The sequence below is a fragment of the Phocoena phocoena genome, chromosome 9 (assembly GCF_963924675.1).
Source record: "Phocoena phocoena chromosome 9, mPhoPho1.1, whole genome shotgun sequence".
Taxonomy (NCBI): Eukaryota; Metazoa; Chordata; class Mammalia; order Artiodactyla; family Phocoenidae; genus Phocoena; species Phocoena phocoena.
This window is the reverse complement of record NC_089227.1, coordinates 99,768,689-99,785,256: the sequence shown is the minus strand read 5'-3', so window position 1 is coordinate 99,785,256 and position 16,568 is coordinate 99,768,689. Positions and strand designations below refer to the sequence as shown.

At 43.3% G+C, this 16,568-nt stretch overlaps 1 protein-coding gene across 1 annotated transcript; it reads left to right on the top strand.

The window, feature by feature from the left end:
* Positions 1–1,426: 1,426 nt before the first annotated feature.
* GIMAP4 (GTPase, IMAP family member 4) lies at positions 1,427–4,833 on the top strand. Its single transcript, XM_065884249.1, has 2 exons — positions 1,427–1,466; positions 3,908–4,833. Exons 1-2 carry the CDS (start codon positions 1,427–1,429, stop codon positions 4,831–4,833), a joined length of 966 nt encoding a protein of 321 aa, XP_065740321.1.
* The last annotated feature ends 11,735 nt before the right edge of the window (positions 4,834–16,568 follow it).

The following is a 16,568-nucleotide window of genomic DNA, read 5'->3' as shown; positions in this document are numbered from 1 at the left end:
AGAAAGCCCCCGCACGGCGATGAAGATCCAATGCAGCCAAAAAATAAATGAATTAAGTTTTTAAAAAATAAGGAAAGGATAATCTTTTTCACAAGCCAGATTAGGCTGGACGTAAAGCTCAATCAGAGAGGAGGCAAGAATCAGGGGGATTTGTTTTAATCAATTCATTTATTTAACAAATACTTATTGAGATCCATGCTTTGTCCAACATTGTGGTTGTCCCTAGGGAAGAACGGGGCAGACAAGACACAGACGGTTCACCATCACAAAGCTTACAGTCTACGAGGAGACAGTAAAAAAATCAGACGAACAACTTCCTATTGTGGTACGTATTCTGTAGAAACCCTTGCAGTGTGGCTAGCACAAACTCCACACCAGAGCCAACTTGTTGGTTGGTGATGGGGATGGAGAAGCCCTCTCTGGAGAAATAACAGAACACTGTGGCCTCAGGGCTGAGCAGAAATGAGCTGGGCATTGGATGGGTGTGGGAGTGCTCCAGGGAGGGGGAAATATTCCCCAAAGGTCTAGGAGCTGGAGGGAGCTTAGAGGATTCAGGGGACATGGTGGAGACCAGTATGGCTCAAGCCTTTTGAAAGAGAGAGAGAGAGTAATTGATCATGCAGGGCCTTTTGGACCATTCCAAGGGTTTTCAACTATTTGAACAATAAAAAGCAAAAGGAATCCATTAGGGAATTTAAGCAAGGAAAAAAAATCAAATTTCAGTTTTAAAAAGCTGTCTGATTATTGAGTGGAGAAGGAATTGAAGATGCAGTATCTGTTGGGAGCCTATTACATTTACAATCAAATGACAGTGGGTTGGATTAACATGGAGATGGGGAGAAATGGAGAGTTTTGCATTTTTTGGAAGTAAAATCAATAGGATTTGGTGACAGACTGGTGAGCAAGTGAGGAAGGAAGTGTTGTGGATGTGACCCCAAGATTCTGCATGAGCCATTTGGGGGTGCCGTTTACTGAAATGGGGACCAGGCTGGGGATGGAGGTCAAGGGTTCCATTTTGTCTGAGTTCTCTGTGAGATGCCCATAAAATTGCCAACTGGACAAGTTGAATGGGATTTGAAAGTTTGGAACTCTGAGAAGGGTCTAGGCTGCAGGCTACATACAAATGGCATTCAAAGCAATAACTCACTGAATAGAGTGGGCAAGGGCACCCAGAACCAGTGCCAAGGAAGACCCTGAAGCACTTGCATTTGTGTAAAGAAAAGTGAACAATCTGAAAGTGAGACTGAAAACAGAGAATGGAGAAGTATTGGGAAATAGAGGAAGAGAAATCGAGTAGCAAGCAAGTTTATGAAAAAAAAAAAGAAACTGTTGGTTACATGAGGTTGACATTTCCAGTTTCCAGTTACTCTCCATTTACCTGAAATGACGTAGTTATTTTTCTTTATTTCCAGGAATTCAAACTACAATGGCAGCCCTTTACCCCAGCAACCCCAGGACCAGCCACGGTGAGAGGCTGCTCGGGGCTAGGCAGGCCAGGCTTGGGGGAGGAGGGCTGGGTCTCTCCTGTCCCGTCAGTCAGCCCCCCTCTGCACAAGAGCAAAACATTTTCAACCACATTTCTTATTTTCCCTTCATTTACTCTGCTCTCTCATTTCTCTCGACCCTCTATGCCTTCTTCTTGTGATGTAGCTAAACAGCTAAGAGGAAGAGAGTTAGAACATCCTGATTGATCCGGACTTGGCGAGGTTTCTTACGTGCTACTTCCTACAGCGTGGACACACCAGAACAGTGGGTTGTAGCCTCCCTGATTGTTTCTCTGCCCCTCTCTTCAGCCCAAGAGAGGATTGGGAAGGAGGAACGTGGATGTAATTAATTCCTCATTCAGTTCCTTAAATTCCCTGCTGCTGGTGGCCTCACTATAACCAACAAATTCAACAGACTGGTCACTCCATTCCTCACATAACCCTGCCTCTACTCCCTTATCCATAGACATTGATTATATCGTTTGAGCTTCTGCTGGTTTAGCAAACCACCCCACAATTTAGGAGCCTAAAACATCAACCGTTTAGCTGGCTCTTGGTTTTCTGGGTCAGTTGGGCAGTCTTTGGGTCTGGATCAACTTGGCTAATCTCAGCCAGACTCACTCATGCCTGTGTGGTAGGCTGGTGGTTCGGGATGCAGCTGGGTAATCTTGGGTAGCCTCATGGACGTGTCTGGTAGTCAGCAAGCTCTTGGGCAGACCAGGGGGACAGGGATAACAGGCCCTTGTGTCCCTCATCTAGGAGGCTAGTCCAGGGCAGTTGTAAGTTTCCGAAAAGCAGAAAGAGAAGGCAAACTACAGTAAGTCAGCACTTCTGGAGTCTCTGCTTGTTCATGTTTTCACGATCTTACTGTCCAAAGCAAGTCACGTGGCCCAGTCAGATTCAAGGGTTGGAGAAACGGACCCAGCCTCTTGATGAGAGTAGCTGCAAATCCACATTCCCAAGAGGCATGAGTACAGAGAGGGAATAATTCATGGCTGTGTCTGCCACCTATCGTAGATTGCCGTCCATTTGCTGTCAACACTGGCCAATCGTTGCAGTGTTGGCACTGGCCCTTGGTGCCTTTTTATCTCGCCAGCCATGATTTTCCTACACCCTGTCTCTAAGGTCAACCAATGCCCTCAGGATATCCTTAGGTTGGAATCTTCCATTGTGATGCTAACTACGTTATAGTCTGAACTCCCATCCACATTTTTCCGTAGGTAATCTTAGCCATCCGTATCCAGTGTTCTCTGCTTTGGGAAATTTGCTTCCTTCACCCCAGGATTCTGGTTATCAACTGTGAGAAACTCTGCCTTAGGGATCCAGGGATCAGCAAAAGCTTCACCATACAGTGTGTGGGAGATGGGGATGAACTACAGATTTTGTGGAAGCCAGAGTGGGAGGTTCTGCAATTTCCCTCTTCTGTTTGATTGATATTTTTAAAAGATTATTCCACTTTACAGAAGAGACTGAAAGGGCCAAAGCGGAAGTAGAGAGACCAGTTAGGAGACCACTGAGGCATGGACGGGGATGTAACTTGGGCTAGTATGATGATCTTCAAAATAGAGAGAAGCGAACGGATTTGGAGCCAAGAGAACCTGGTGATGGGTTGGATATGGAAAGAAGGGGAAAGAGAGGAGTCAAGGGTGATGCCTAGATTTTTAGCCTGAGGAACTGGGTGACTGGGGATGATAGCTCTGAAAACAAATTGGGGTTTGTAACAGTGTCTATAAGGGTGTAAGCGGGATAATGTATGGATTGTCTCAAAGCAGAAATAGGTAGTTATAACACAGGATTCCTCACGCAGGAATCAGTCTTACATTCAAGGGCCGGCTGGCAGGGTCTGTCTTCTCGGGAAAACAGGCTCTCAAACGTGATTGCCATTTATCTTCCCGCCGGTCCCGGGTCTATGCCTAACAAATCGGGCAGACTTTGACTTTATAGACACGTTAAAGAGATACGCAGAGACCTGCTGAATGCAAACACGGAGAGAGCTATCAGATGACTTGGTATGTTACTTAAGGTTTCAGGTGCTGTGCTCCGCTGCTCTGATTATTAACTTCGAACTTTCCTAGGAAGTAAAATACGCAACGTCAATTTTGTGTTACTTCCTATGTTATCTTATGAAGAACAGCTTCCAGTAGCAGCTCAGAGTTCTCTTCTTAACCATTTTGTTTCCTCCTCTGTGGGCTACTTACCTACACAAGGTCACAGTAAGAAGCTCAGGGGGGATGCTGAAAAGTACCTGGGCAGTCCTCAAATACTGCAAGAGGAACACGAGCCCAGAGGGCTTTCTACAGACATCCCTTGAGTGCGGAGGACCCTAGCAGGCAACAGAGAAGGGCACCAGTGGGCAGGAGCCTTGCAGGGGCGACAGTTGAAGTTCCTTCTAACACTACGGCTTTTGTTTCCTGTTGTGCCAGGGCTTGGAAACCAAGACCCCAGAGATTCACAACTGAGACTCGTCTTAGTGGGTAAGACTGGGGCAGGAAAAAGTGCAACAGGAAACAGCATCCTCGGAAAGAAAATGTTTCCTTCGGGCTTTTCTGCAGCATCCATCACCAGGTCCTGTAAGAAAGGAGACAGCACCTGGAACGGGAGGGAAATCGTCGTTGTGGACACGCCAGGCATCTTTGACACAGAGGTACAGGATGCTGACACTTGCAAGGAGATTGCTCGCTGCATAGCCCTGACCTCCCCAGGGCCTCATGCTCTCCTCCTCGTCACCCCACTGGGCCGGTACACGCCGGAAGACCACAGAGCCACGGAAAAGGTCCTGAAAATGTTTGGAGAGAGAGCTAGGAAACACATGATTCTCTTATTCACCCGGAAAGATGACTTGGAAGGCACCGATTTCCGTGATTACTTAAAGGAAGCTCCAAAAGTCATTCAAGAGCTGATGGACAAGTTCAGAGATCGCTACTGTGTGTTCAACAACAGGGCGACGGGAGCTGAGCAGGAGAACCAGAGGCAGCAACTGCTGGTCCTGGTTCAGCGCGTGGTCGCAGAGTGCAAAGGCAGGTGCTTCACGAACAACACGTATCAAAAGGCCGAGGAGGAGATTCAGAAACAAATCCTAGTGATACAAGAAAATTACAGAGCAGAGCTAGAGAGACAGAAAGCGCAGATAAGACAGGAGTACGAAGAGAAAATCAGAAGGCTGGAGGATGAACTAGAACGGCAAAAGCAAGTAATGCAAATGAGGACGGAGTTGGCAGAAAGGGAGGCTTTCTGTGCTTCAAGGCAGCAAAATGCCAGACACGAAGTTGAGAATCTGAGCACGATAGTTGAGTTCATCTTTCGCCTGTTGAGCATTTTTTCTTCTCTTTTCTCTCTGTTTGAGGATTAAACGTTAAGATCCAACTTCATGAAAATGTGTCTCTACTTCCTGCATATTTTCAGCTGGCCCTGCCCCATGTAGGTCAGAGCATTCTCGTTTTTCTGTCTCTCAGACTCTCAGGACTGAGGAGAGTAAAGCTCACTGCTGGGAATTGGTATATGTTGATTGATTTAACAGGGGAGGGGCAAACTCTCAGTCTGTGAAACTCCAAAGCACAACGCATTGATGCTCCCTAATTGTGAATCCTTTGTCAGAGACACAGAGAGAAGGAATGCAGGAGACCAAAGAAAATGACCCCAAGCTTTCTGTGTTTGTCCCTGGTAAATGTTTCTCCTCTAGATGCTTTCTAGATCGGTAGGTAATCTCCCCCTGTGGTTTCGTCTCACTTATTAACCTTATAGTTTATGAGGAAGATCAGTTCTTTGCATTAGTTAAGCTTATAGATGGAGATGTTTATAGAATTCTTTGTAGATGAATGGAAATTTGTTTACTTACAACTTTACAGAAGGACTCAATTGTTCCTTATCATCTGCCCATTGACGAACAGAGTTGTCTGGAAGATAGATCCTTCAGAACTCAACTACGTGAACTGCGAGAAAGAGTGAAAGATGGAGATTCAACAGCTAAGAGAACAATGTTTGGTATATTCGGATGTATGTGTGGAAACTCTGACCGACACCAACCAATCTGCTGAATCACAGGTTCTCTCCTTTTCTTGGGAAACTAACTGCTGTCCCACCCAGTTGAATTGTTTGCTTTTTGTTATTATAATAAAACTTTTCTGTTCTCTCATATTTGTACAAAATGGAATCTTTTTTTTTTTTGGAAAATACTAGCACTATTTCTTCTAAGGGCACAGGGATGAATTACAGTCTTTTGTAAAAGTTCAAGGTGATTTTGGAAGTAGTCTTGGTCTACCCTCTAGACTTCTCCCTTTCTCCTTTTCCCTGGAAGGTTTGAGCCACGTTCGCAACACCTCTGACAGTCAGAGACTACATTGCCCTTGGTTTCATTGATTATGTGTTGATAGAAATTACACGTGACCTACGTTTCTGAGACCTTTGTGGCTTTCCTGATGCAACAATTCTTTTCAATATATGGATAAAAATAGCTAAGTCCCTATCCCTTTTCTACTCTTCTACTGAATACTCTTCACCTAATAATTTCTAGGCTTCCCCAAAGCACTTTTCCATGTTCTACCAACGTGTTCTGGTGGTCGTATGTGACCTAGGCCAACTCTCCTTGCTCTGTCACCTTAAAATCGTCTTCTCCATGTCCTAACCCATTTTGCTCAAACTAGGGCATATGTCTCTCCATGATTTCCCCCAAACACAAAGGAGTTTAGACTGTACACTTAATAAAAATTAGCAAAGGCTCACGCATGTGAGAAGCACCGTGCAAAGAAGCACGTGACTCCTTTAGAGGTAGTCGCTCTGAGTAGAGAGATTTGGATTCACTCTGCAGAAGGTGGGTGATCTCTGTCTCTGCTGTTTTCATCATCGGCATTTTAGTCAAAATTCTGAGATATGAATTTAATGTGCTATTGTATTACAACCTTCTATTAACAAATATTTAACCAAAGGACCACATATACCTCCCAAGGAAAAGTAAATACAGGCTTAATACGAAGAAAATTCTAACGTCAGTGGTTATTTTCTGTGTAAATGGATTCAATTATTCTTACCCTTGCCTCCGAGTTAATGCTGTAGATGAGACAAAGAAGAATGTTTTGCTCTTGACTAGCAGTTAGGAAATGAGAAGCCCGTGTGACATATCCTGAGAGCAGTTTTGCCTATTTGCCTCCCAGGGCAGAAGGCAGACAGATGAATGAAACTATGCATTGTGATTAATACAATAGAAGAATGAAGCATGTTCTCTTCTCTCAAGACTTTTGGGAGTTCATACCTATTCACCTATTTATTAACATTCATTGGTTGTTTGTACTTGGTGGTAGGTTTTATACGAGACACTGAGAATCTAGAGATAAGTAAAACCAAGTCCCTTTTGAGACTGGCTTCATTCACTTAGCATAATGATCTGGAGAATCATTGAAGGCGCGTGTACCAAGAGCTTGTTCTCCTTTACTGCTGACTACTATTCCATCTTATGGATGTCCCACAGTGTATCACTTCTCCTTTACTTATTCTTTTTTTTTTTTTTTTTTGCTGTACGCGGGCCTCTCTCTGTTGTGGCCTCTCCCGTTGCGGAGCACAGGCTCCGGACGCGCAGGCCCAGCGGCCATGACTCACGGAGCCAGCAGCTCCGCGGCATGTGGGATCCTCACGGACCGGGGCACGAACCCGCGTCCCCTGCATCGGCAGGCGGACTCTCAACCACTGCGCCACCAGGGAAGCCCCTCCTTTACTTATTCTTATGCCCCCAATTGATTGCTCTTGTCAAATTGCATTTGCTAAAACCTCCATTATAATGTGGATTAGTAGTGGGTGGGTATACTTGCTTTCTTCCTGGATACGCCCTCAGTGTTTCCCAATCAGGTAAGTGAGATAGCTGCTGAGCTACAGTAGTACATGTATTTGTGTGTGTGTGTAATCATGTTAAACAAGTATCCCCCAATCACTATTTTCTTGAGGGTTTTTATCACGAATGGCTGTTGAATTTCATTAAAGGCTTTTAAAAAGTCATCCATGAGAATTATCATGGTGAATGATATGAATAGATTTCCCAATATTGAACCAATTTTTCATTTCTGTTTTCTATCCCTCTTGGTCAGGATGTATCACATTCTTGATGTGTTGGCACCTGTTTGCTAATATTTAGTATTTTTGTGTTGATATTCACAAGAGATATGGCTCTATAGTTTTATCTTTTTGTACCATCATTATCAGACTTAGGTATCAATGTTATATTTGTTTTCAAAAAGCAATTCGGAAATTTCTCATCGTTTTCGATGCTCTGCAACAATTTAAAGAGCACGGAAACTATCTGGACTTAGAAGCTTTGGAAGAATTTCCATGCATAGCAGTCTGTCCCTGGTGCTTACTTTGTGGTGTGGTTCCTTAATAGCTTTCTCTAATTCTTCCATGTACACTGGTCTATTTTCTCTCTCTAGGGACTTCCCTTGCAGTCCAGTGGTTGAGATTTCACGTTCCAATGCAAAGGGTGCAGGTTTGATCCCTGGTTGGGGAGCTAAGATCCCACATGCCTTGGGGCCAAAAAACCAAAACATAAAACAGAAGCGATATTGTAACACATTTAGTAAAGACTTTTAAAATGGTCCACGTCAAACAACCTTTTAAAAATATTTTTAAAAATAAATTTTGTCTCTATTGGAGATAAGTTTGGTAATCTGCATTTCCCTAGGAAATTATCCATTTCTTCTAGGTTTCCAAATTTATTTGCAAAAAGGTTCTAAATTTTAAAATTGTCTTCAATTTCAATGGTTGCTCCTCTTGTCATTTTGGAAGTTTTATTTGTGCCCTTTTCTCTTTTTCTCCTGAACAAGTTAATGAGTAGTTTGTTAATTTTAAATTTTTTCAATAAACCAGGATTTTGATTTATTAATTAGGTGTATTTTTTTCTCCACTACATTAATTTTTGTCTTTCATACTTGTACTTTCTTTTGGTTTACCTTACTGTACTTTTTCTAGCTTTTGTGGAAGTGAGAATTTAATTCATTTTCTTCTTTTTTTTAGTTGAAGAAGTTTTTGGTGCAATGCTTTTTACTCTGATCACTTTTTTTTTTTTTTTTTTTTCTGTACGTGGGCCTCTCACTGCCGTGGCCTCTCCCGTTTCGGAGCACAGTCTCCAGACGCGCAGGCTCAGCGGCCATGGCTCACGGGCCCAGCCACTCCGCGGCATGTGGGATCTTCCCAGACCGGGGCACGAACCCGTGTCCCCTGCATCGGCAGGCGGACTCTCAACCACTGCGCCACCAGGGAAGCCCTGTGATTGCTTCTTTAAATGAAGCCTATAGCTTCTGACATTTAGTATTTTTATTAGTATGATCTGTAAGAAATTCTAAAGCCTCAGTTTTTATTTTTCTTTTCAACAAGAGTTGTTTAATACAAGGTGTTTTCATTTCTCGATGGAAGGACTTTTTTCCAAATGTAATTTCTGGTTTTATCTCATCATGATCAGAAAGTGTTGTTTTTATTATTTCTGCTTCATGGAACTCACTGATGTTTGCTAACGTATATTAATATATGATCAATATTTGTGAATGTTCCATGTGCATTTGAAAAAGGGTGTATTCTCTGATATTATGCAAAAAGAATGTATTTTCTATAAATCCAAGAGAGCTACTTTCTTCATTATGTTTATTCTTCTATCTCCTTACTTATTTTTTGTCTACTTGATTTGTCTTTTCTGACAAGTTTATGTTAAAGTCATATTATTAGGACCTGTTAATCCATATCTCCTTGCATTTTCTGTAGTTTTTGCTTCATATACACAATGGCTATGTTATGTAGTGCATACATTTTCTTAGGCATTATATCTCTGATATAGGATTTGTGAGAAAGGATAATGAGATATGGAAACTTTAACTCTATTTTTAATTCCTCTTGAGATAATAGTTGCCTTTGCAGAAAAAATGCTTTGAGCACGCTTGTGGAAACGAGTCCTCTGAGAATATAAGTCAGTTGCTTCTTGTGGAACAATTTGTAATTCACTGGAAACAGCCTACGAGGCAAAACTAAACATATACTACATTTAGGACACAAATAGAAAATGTACATGTTTAATTTGTCTATAATTTTATACTCTTTCCTAGATCCCATCCATTACTTCTAGGGAAAATATATAACTAAATGTTTACTCTTGTCTAAAAACCAGTCCAATCGGATCTGCTAAAGAGCCACTTTAGACGGTGTTCAATCTCCATTTAGGTGACTTAGAGACTCCTTGCAACCATCGTATTTCTTTCCTTCAGTGGGGGATGGGTTTCTTCTGTGACATTGTGATCTGCGGAGAAAGATGGGGTCTCCAAGCCTCAGTCCCTGTCTCCTCTACTTGTTGGGTGACATCCCATGTCTGTCAAGCCTCTGCAGCCCTGCTGGTCCCCAACAAGAAAGTCCACAAGCTGGTGTAAAGTCACCAAGTGAATTAATTTCTCACTCCAGGCAGTGCCCTTTGAGGGTCTCCTGGCTGACTTCACCACAGCTCCTGATGGTCTAAAATCTCTGTGGCTGGTCCGGCAGTGACGCTCATTCAGCCCTAGAATATAAGCTGGAGGCTATGTCTGGTTGCATGGAAGAGAACTTCACCAAAGTAGCTTAACAAAGGGTTCAATTGTGATACAAGGAGTTTACGGCTGGTACGTCCAGAGCCCATGTAACTACCCAAAGAACTTGATGTTTTTCTCCACCATTACTTGCAAGTAACTTTTGTCCTCAAAATGGTAAGACGGCTGCTTCACCTTCAGCCTCATGTCTGAATTGCGGGTGGAAAGAACACAGACACGAGAAGGAAGACAGAATGGCACATCTATTACAAAAGCAAAGGCTACCCAGAAATGTCCACAGGGCTTCTGCTACTACCTCTTGGGCATATGGTTACCCCCAGCTGCAAGAAACAATGAACAAGTCAGTATTTCACACGGGTGCGTTGCAGTTATAAGCAACATTGTAGTTTTGTTAGTGAACAGGAGGGGAAAAATGCTAGCAAGCAGATGACTAGCAGCACGTGCCAGATGCAGCTGGGGCGAGTTTGCTCTACGCCTGGCTCTAGAGCGACCTCACTCCCACCCTCGTGGCGAATTCCTTTGCCAATTCCCAACCAGACTTTCCTATAATCCTAAACTCTTGTTCATTCTACATACAAACCAAGGAAAGAGAATACAACCTCAGAACTTGAGTCTGGTTCCAAAAGGACAGAGGCTTGTAACATACTAAATATCCTACAGATAAACTTTGGATAAACTACGAAGAATCAAATGCTAGAAAGTACCGGGGAGCAGCCAAACCAGATAGAGACGGAAAGTGTTTCCATCCTTGAGACGAGGACCACATAGGGTGACATCCATGTTTAAAGGCTTTTCTCAGAGGGTGTTCCCCAGATCCTAGCTCAAGAAGTGACCAGAACTTAACTATCTAATATACCTCTTGTTTCCTGAACTTGGAGAGACAACATTTAGGACACATATCTGATGGCTTGATTCCTCTCCCTTCCTGTTTCCTTTCCCCTATAAGAGGAGCTGTTCTCATCTCTTATTAGCTGGACTTCTACCGTGTAAAATGTTATCGCTTAGTGCCTAAACCTTTTTATGCAAATTGGAGAAGTGATAGAATATAGACCATCCATTCTAGAGAAAACACCCAGCTTGACGAGGTTGTCATCTTTCGACAAAATTCTATTAGTATTTTAAAAATATTAAAATCTGATTATTCAGGTTTTTTTCTGTATTTTGTGGTGCATTAGCATGCATCAGAGTCGCCCGGAAGACTTGCTAACGTACAAAGTTTCTGAGTCAGTGGACCTGAGAATCTGCATTCCTAACAAGTTCCCTGGCATTGCCGATCTCGCTGCTCCAGGAAAATACTTTGAGAGTGATTACACTGGAGCACATATCCTGCGCTTGAATGAAAAGGGAAAGTCACTTCAATAATTTTCAAGGCACTTCCCCTGCTCCAAATGTTACCAGCCAGAGCCAGGGAGCCAAAGACCCTTCTCCCCTCCAGGATTCTGCAGGAAAACTATACACACAAGGAACTGAATCAAATAAAGCTAAATACCATCTTGTTACCAGAATTCTAGGACTCCCTGGTAAAGATGAAGTGGAGACCAGAGCAGGGATGAAAAACCTAAGTTAGGAGTCTTCCTTCTTTTCCCTGAAATGGAAGAGAGCTAGTTTCACATAATGGGGCCACCTGACAACCAAAGAGTCATAGTCTGAGAAGGTGAAACCCAAAAAGCAAGACTCCTCTGGACCACCAGAAAGAGGACGTTTTTGGTCTGCTTATAGGATGAAACAAGGAACCAAAAGTGTTGGTCATATCTGACCACAGCAGGTCAAAAGGTTGAGAGGGCCGTTTGTTTCCTGTTTCTGAAAAATAAAACTCATAGCAGGAAGTGGTCTAATGGGTCTAATGGCTCTCCTAACATTTTTAACATCCCCAAACAGATCAATCCCTCTGCCTTTCGTGAGAGGGAGATCACTTATGAAGTGTCACTCCAGAGTTTCTCCCTCCTGGGTTCTGGAGGGATTAGCACTTCCTCTTTCCAACCTAGAGGGAAGGCAGTCGACTTGATGTAATAACGCCCACTGCTGCCCGTGGGACCCTCCCCACGAGTTTCAAAATCACTAGGAAAGATGCCAAAGCGTACAAGATGCTTAGTATCCGTGGTTATTGTGGAAACCAGCGAAAGAAGTGAATTTTGGGTCTTCATGAAATTGAGTCAAATAGAGAACAGTAGTACACGACTGAGAAAGTAGAGGGAAGCATAAAGAAGTGAGCTCAGGAAATTCCCAGAAAGAACAAGAAAGATTTGGGGCTCTCCATGCTGTGGAAATGTAGCTTGAGCCAAGTTTCACCAACTCTTCAAGGGGTAGGGTGAAAAAATATTTAGCGAGGGCCTCATGTATGCCGGCAAGTTAGTGCACAGGAGTGAACAGGAAGAGTTAGCTGCCACTCACTACTGAGGGAGTACATGTTGAAATGAAAATTCAAGATAATATTTTAATACTTTGTCCCAGGCATACCCAGCATCAAATAGGTGTAACTCCTATTCGATGTCATGGATGAGATAGGAAAGCTTTCCCTAAGGTCAGATATAAGGTGAATCCTTCCATCTGAGTTATTCAGCTGTGCTGAATGCCGTAAACACGGCACCATTGATTCTTCCTGGGTCCTCTGCATCTCAGGGAAGGAGCCCGGGCCAACGTTCCTTATCATCCCTCTCCCTACAGGTCCGGGTTACAGTCTGCCAATGAGAAGCACTTCGACAAGATTTGGAACTTGCTGGAGAAGGAGCACATGGCAACCATTGCAAATAGACTACGGGAGACAGCGGTGTGTTTCACAGCTCATAGCTGCTGAAAGTCACCCAGGTCAGCACACCACCTCGCTCCCCAGGCCAGGGCGAGCCTTTCATTCCTTGGACTAAAAGTTCATCCAACTTTTAGCATTGACATATATACACTACCAAATGTAAAATAGATAGCTAGTGGGAAGCTGCTGCATAGCGCAGGGAGATCAGCTCGGTGCTTTGTGACCACCTGGAGGGGTGGGATAGGGAGGGTGGGAGGGAGACGCAAGAGGGCGGGGATATGGGGACATATGTATACATGTAGCTGATTCACTTCGTTGTACAGCAGAGACTAACCCAACATTGTAAAACAGTTACACTCCAATAAAGATGAAAAGAAGAAAAGAAAAAGAAAGATGTGGATGAAAGTCATACGCTCACCAATCTAATGTATCTAAAGGCAACTTAAAAAAAATTTTTTTTTTACCATTTTAGAAGGAAAAACAAAAAGTTCATCCTACTTTTAGTACCTAGATTGGCTTCAGTTTTCCTAATCGAATACTCTGTATAAGTGGAGAGAGATGAAATGTTACTGGAAACAGTCAAGGCAAAATAAAGCAGGATGCAGAAGTGGAGAAGAGCATATGGTCCAGGAATTCTGGGGCGCAGAGTACAAGTGTGAGACTGGAGATTACTGCATGTGCTTCCATCATGAGCAATTTGTGCCAAGTATCTATTAAAATTCTCCTCTGACAGGTTTGAAAGATGTAAAAATATCTATACCCCTAATTTGATTTTTTTTTTTTTTGCCCTGAGTTTACATCTTTTCCTAGATGTGGGACGTCTTTAAGACATACTCAAAGTATCATTTGGATCATGCCTTATGTCACACTTCTCATATAGCTCTAAAGAAAGAGACTTGCAATTTTTCAAACGTTAAATCAATTCATCTTTGATATTATTTTAAAAGCCTTGCCTTCTCTGGGCAATTGTTTGGTGCCTTGATGGAAGGTCTTTCGTGTTTTGCAAACTTTGGAATTTTTAGTCTTGTCTTTAAAAATTTGCAGTAAAACTTTCCATAGGGCTTCCCTGGTGGCGCAGTTGTTGAGAGTCCACCTGCTGATGCAGGGGACGCGGGTTCGTGCCCCGGTCCGGGAAGATCCCACATGCCGCGGAGCAGCTGGGCCCGTGAGCCATGGCTGCTGAGCCTGCGCGTCCGGAGCCTGTGCTCCGCAACGGGAGAGGCCACAACAGTGAGAGGCCCGCGTAACGCAAAAAAAAAAACAAAAAAAACAACTTTCGGGCTTCCCTGGTGGCGCAGTGGTTGAGAGTCCGCCTGCCGATGCAGGGGACGCGGGTTCGTGCCCCGGTCCGGGAAGATCCCACATGCCGTGGAGTGGCTGGGCCCGTGAGCCATGGCCGCTGAGCCTGCGTGTCCGGAGCCTGTGCTCCGCAACGGGAGAGGCCACAGCAGTGAGAGGCCCACGTACCGCAAAAAAAAAAAAAAAAAAAACAACTTTCCATAACCAAAGTAATAAGTTGTTTTCACCATCTCTCCAACTAAAAGTGTTTTTCTTTTTCATGCAGTAATCCAAAGTGTTTTACACCTGGCCCAAGTTATAAGCTCAGAGCCTATTAAAAGTTGTCTAGAGGTTTTTGTTGGACATTTAATTCTGCCTTCAGTTGTCAAGTCTGTTTTTGATGGTTGAGAGGAAACATTTTATCAAATCCTGTATGTGTTTGCTGAAAAGGTCTCTAACAGCTTTTTTTTTTCTTTTTTGGTTTTGCTACACTGCAGCACGTTGCAATTACCACTGTGAACGTTATAACACACCTTCCAGTCTCTTCTCTCTCCTGTTCCAGTTTTACTACCTGCTTAGTCATCTCCATTCTTTCTGCATCGACATCATGCCTTCATTTTAAAGTTTAACTATTGTCCATACTTATTTTTAAATTAAGATTTAACTCAACCCTATTATAAATAAAATAATAAACCGTATTTAAATTTAATGGTCATTATCTACTACAATGTAGACAGGTATCACTATAACTCATGCCGTCTACACAAAGTATTCGAATAAAAGTATTACATCACTGCATTAGGAAGATTGTTCAAAGGGAATCAATCTTCTGACATTGACTAGATCAATGATGTACATGTGTTTTCATACTAGAAACAATAAACGTGGCCAAAGTTTACATCGCAATACAGCAACAATATGTGATACAACAGTTAGAGTGAAGTGTATTTCTGCCCAAACAACAAAGCTGTGCTTCATGGTAAAATATTTTACAGTGTTTCAGTGTTTAAATTTAAATGAAGACAAATTATCATGAAATAAAAGTTAAAATTCGATTTCTCAGGTACACCAGCTACATTTCAAGTGCTCAATAACCACCTATGGCTGGTGGCTACCATATTGGATATTGCAATTTCTAGAAAATACTCAAATATTTGGAAATTAAACACATACTCCTAAATAATCCATGAGTGAAAAAAGAGATCACAAAGAATATGCAAAATGTTATAAACTGAGTGATAGTGAAAACAGAACACACAAAAATTTGTGAGATGTAGATAAACATGTGTAGAGGGAAATTTTATTGCTTTCTATCCTTATGTTAGAAAAGGAGAATGTCTAATAGTTTACAGGATATTGTCGATAGCATGTTGTAGGGACTCTGGGTATTATTATGCTCTTCTGGATAGTACTGTGTTCGCTCTAGCAGGCACTTAAATTCCTGGCAGATCCCTTTGAACTTGGGAAGGCTTGGTTGTCGACGTCATTAGCGAGGGGCTATTCCAATCTTGCTCTTTTAGGGCAAGTCCCTTAGTCCTGATGTGATTTTACTCCCGTTGGTATTTCAGTGGGATACGTGGTGGACCGGAATCTCAAATTTTGTCTTTGCTGCTGAGGGCAACTGTTGAAATCTCTAACTAGCTCTTTCAGCCTTCCAAAAAAAGTTTCGCCTGGACCCTTCAGAGACTGCCGTTCATGGGTCAGCCAAAGACTTGAAGGGAGTTTATATGAAGACTTTCTAATGCTCCCACCCACCCCCCTGTGTGGCTCCTTTTGGGAGTTCTCCATCCATTTCCACCCTCTCTGGCTGCCCCCAAACTCAATCCTCTTACTCTCAGGTCACTGTGAATTTCTGCTTGAGCGATATCCCTGGGTCAGCAAGATGGGAAAGTGCTCTCGGGGGGAAAAGCCACATGAAAGTGGCAGCTCGGGCTTCCCTGGTGGCGCAGTCACCAGGGAAGAGAGTCCGCCTGCTGATGCAGGGGACGCAGGTTCGTGCCCCGGTCCGGGAAGACCCCACGTGCCGCGGAGCGGCTGGGCCCGTGAGCCATGGCCGCTGAGCCTGCGTGTCCGGAGCCTGTGCTCCGCAACGGGAGAGGCCACAACAGTGAGAGGCCCGCGTACCGCAAAAAAAAAAAGTGGCAGTTGCATGGCCCCTTATGTTAACTGTCAAGTTCCTTACAGTGTCTCCCTGTATTTGGTCACTTTTCAGTATCTTCTAACAGTTGTTTAGAAATTCTCATTATTTTGAATTTTCCACATAGTGTATGAATGTCATTACGGGAGGATTGGGAGCTGGAAACCTTCCCTGGGGTTTTTAGCCGCTGCTTTGACCCACCAAGGAGGAAGCAGCCCACTTGCTCACTGGGCACTTCGGATTCTCCAGATCTGTGTTTTTCATGCTTTGCTCCAGTGTAGAGATATTTTTTGAGAATAATGAATTCCAAAGTTCACTATTTTCACAGCCTTGGCCAAGACAACCCTCTCTCCTCCCCCTGACCCCACTCTCACCCACAC

What these genes read in the sequence shown, in the direction of transcription:
- GIMAP4 (XM_065884249.1), top strand. Translation starts at nt 1,427, where the DNA reads ATGGCAGCCCTTTACCCCAGCAACCCCAGGACCAGCCACG. An exon ending in CAACCCCAGGACCAGCCACG is followed by an intron (nt 1,467 to 3,907) that starts GTGAGAGGCTGC and finishes CTGTTGTGCCAG; the next exon opens with GGCTTGGAAACCAAGACCCC.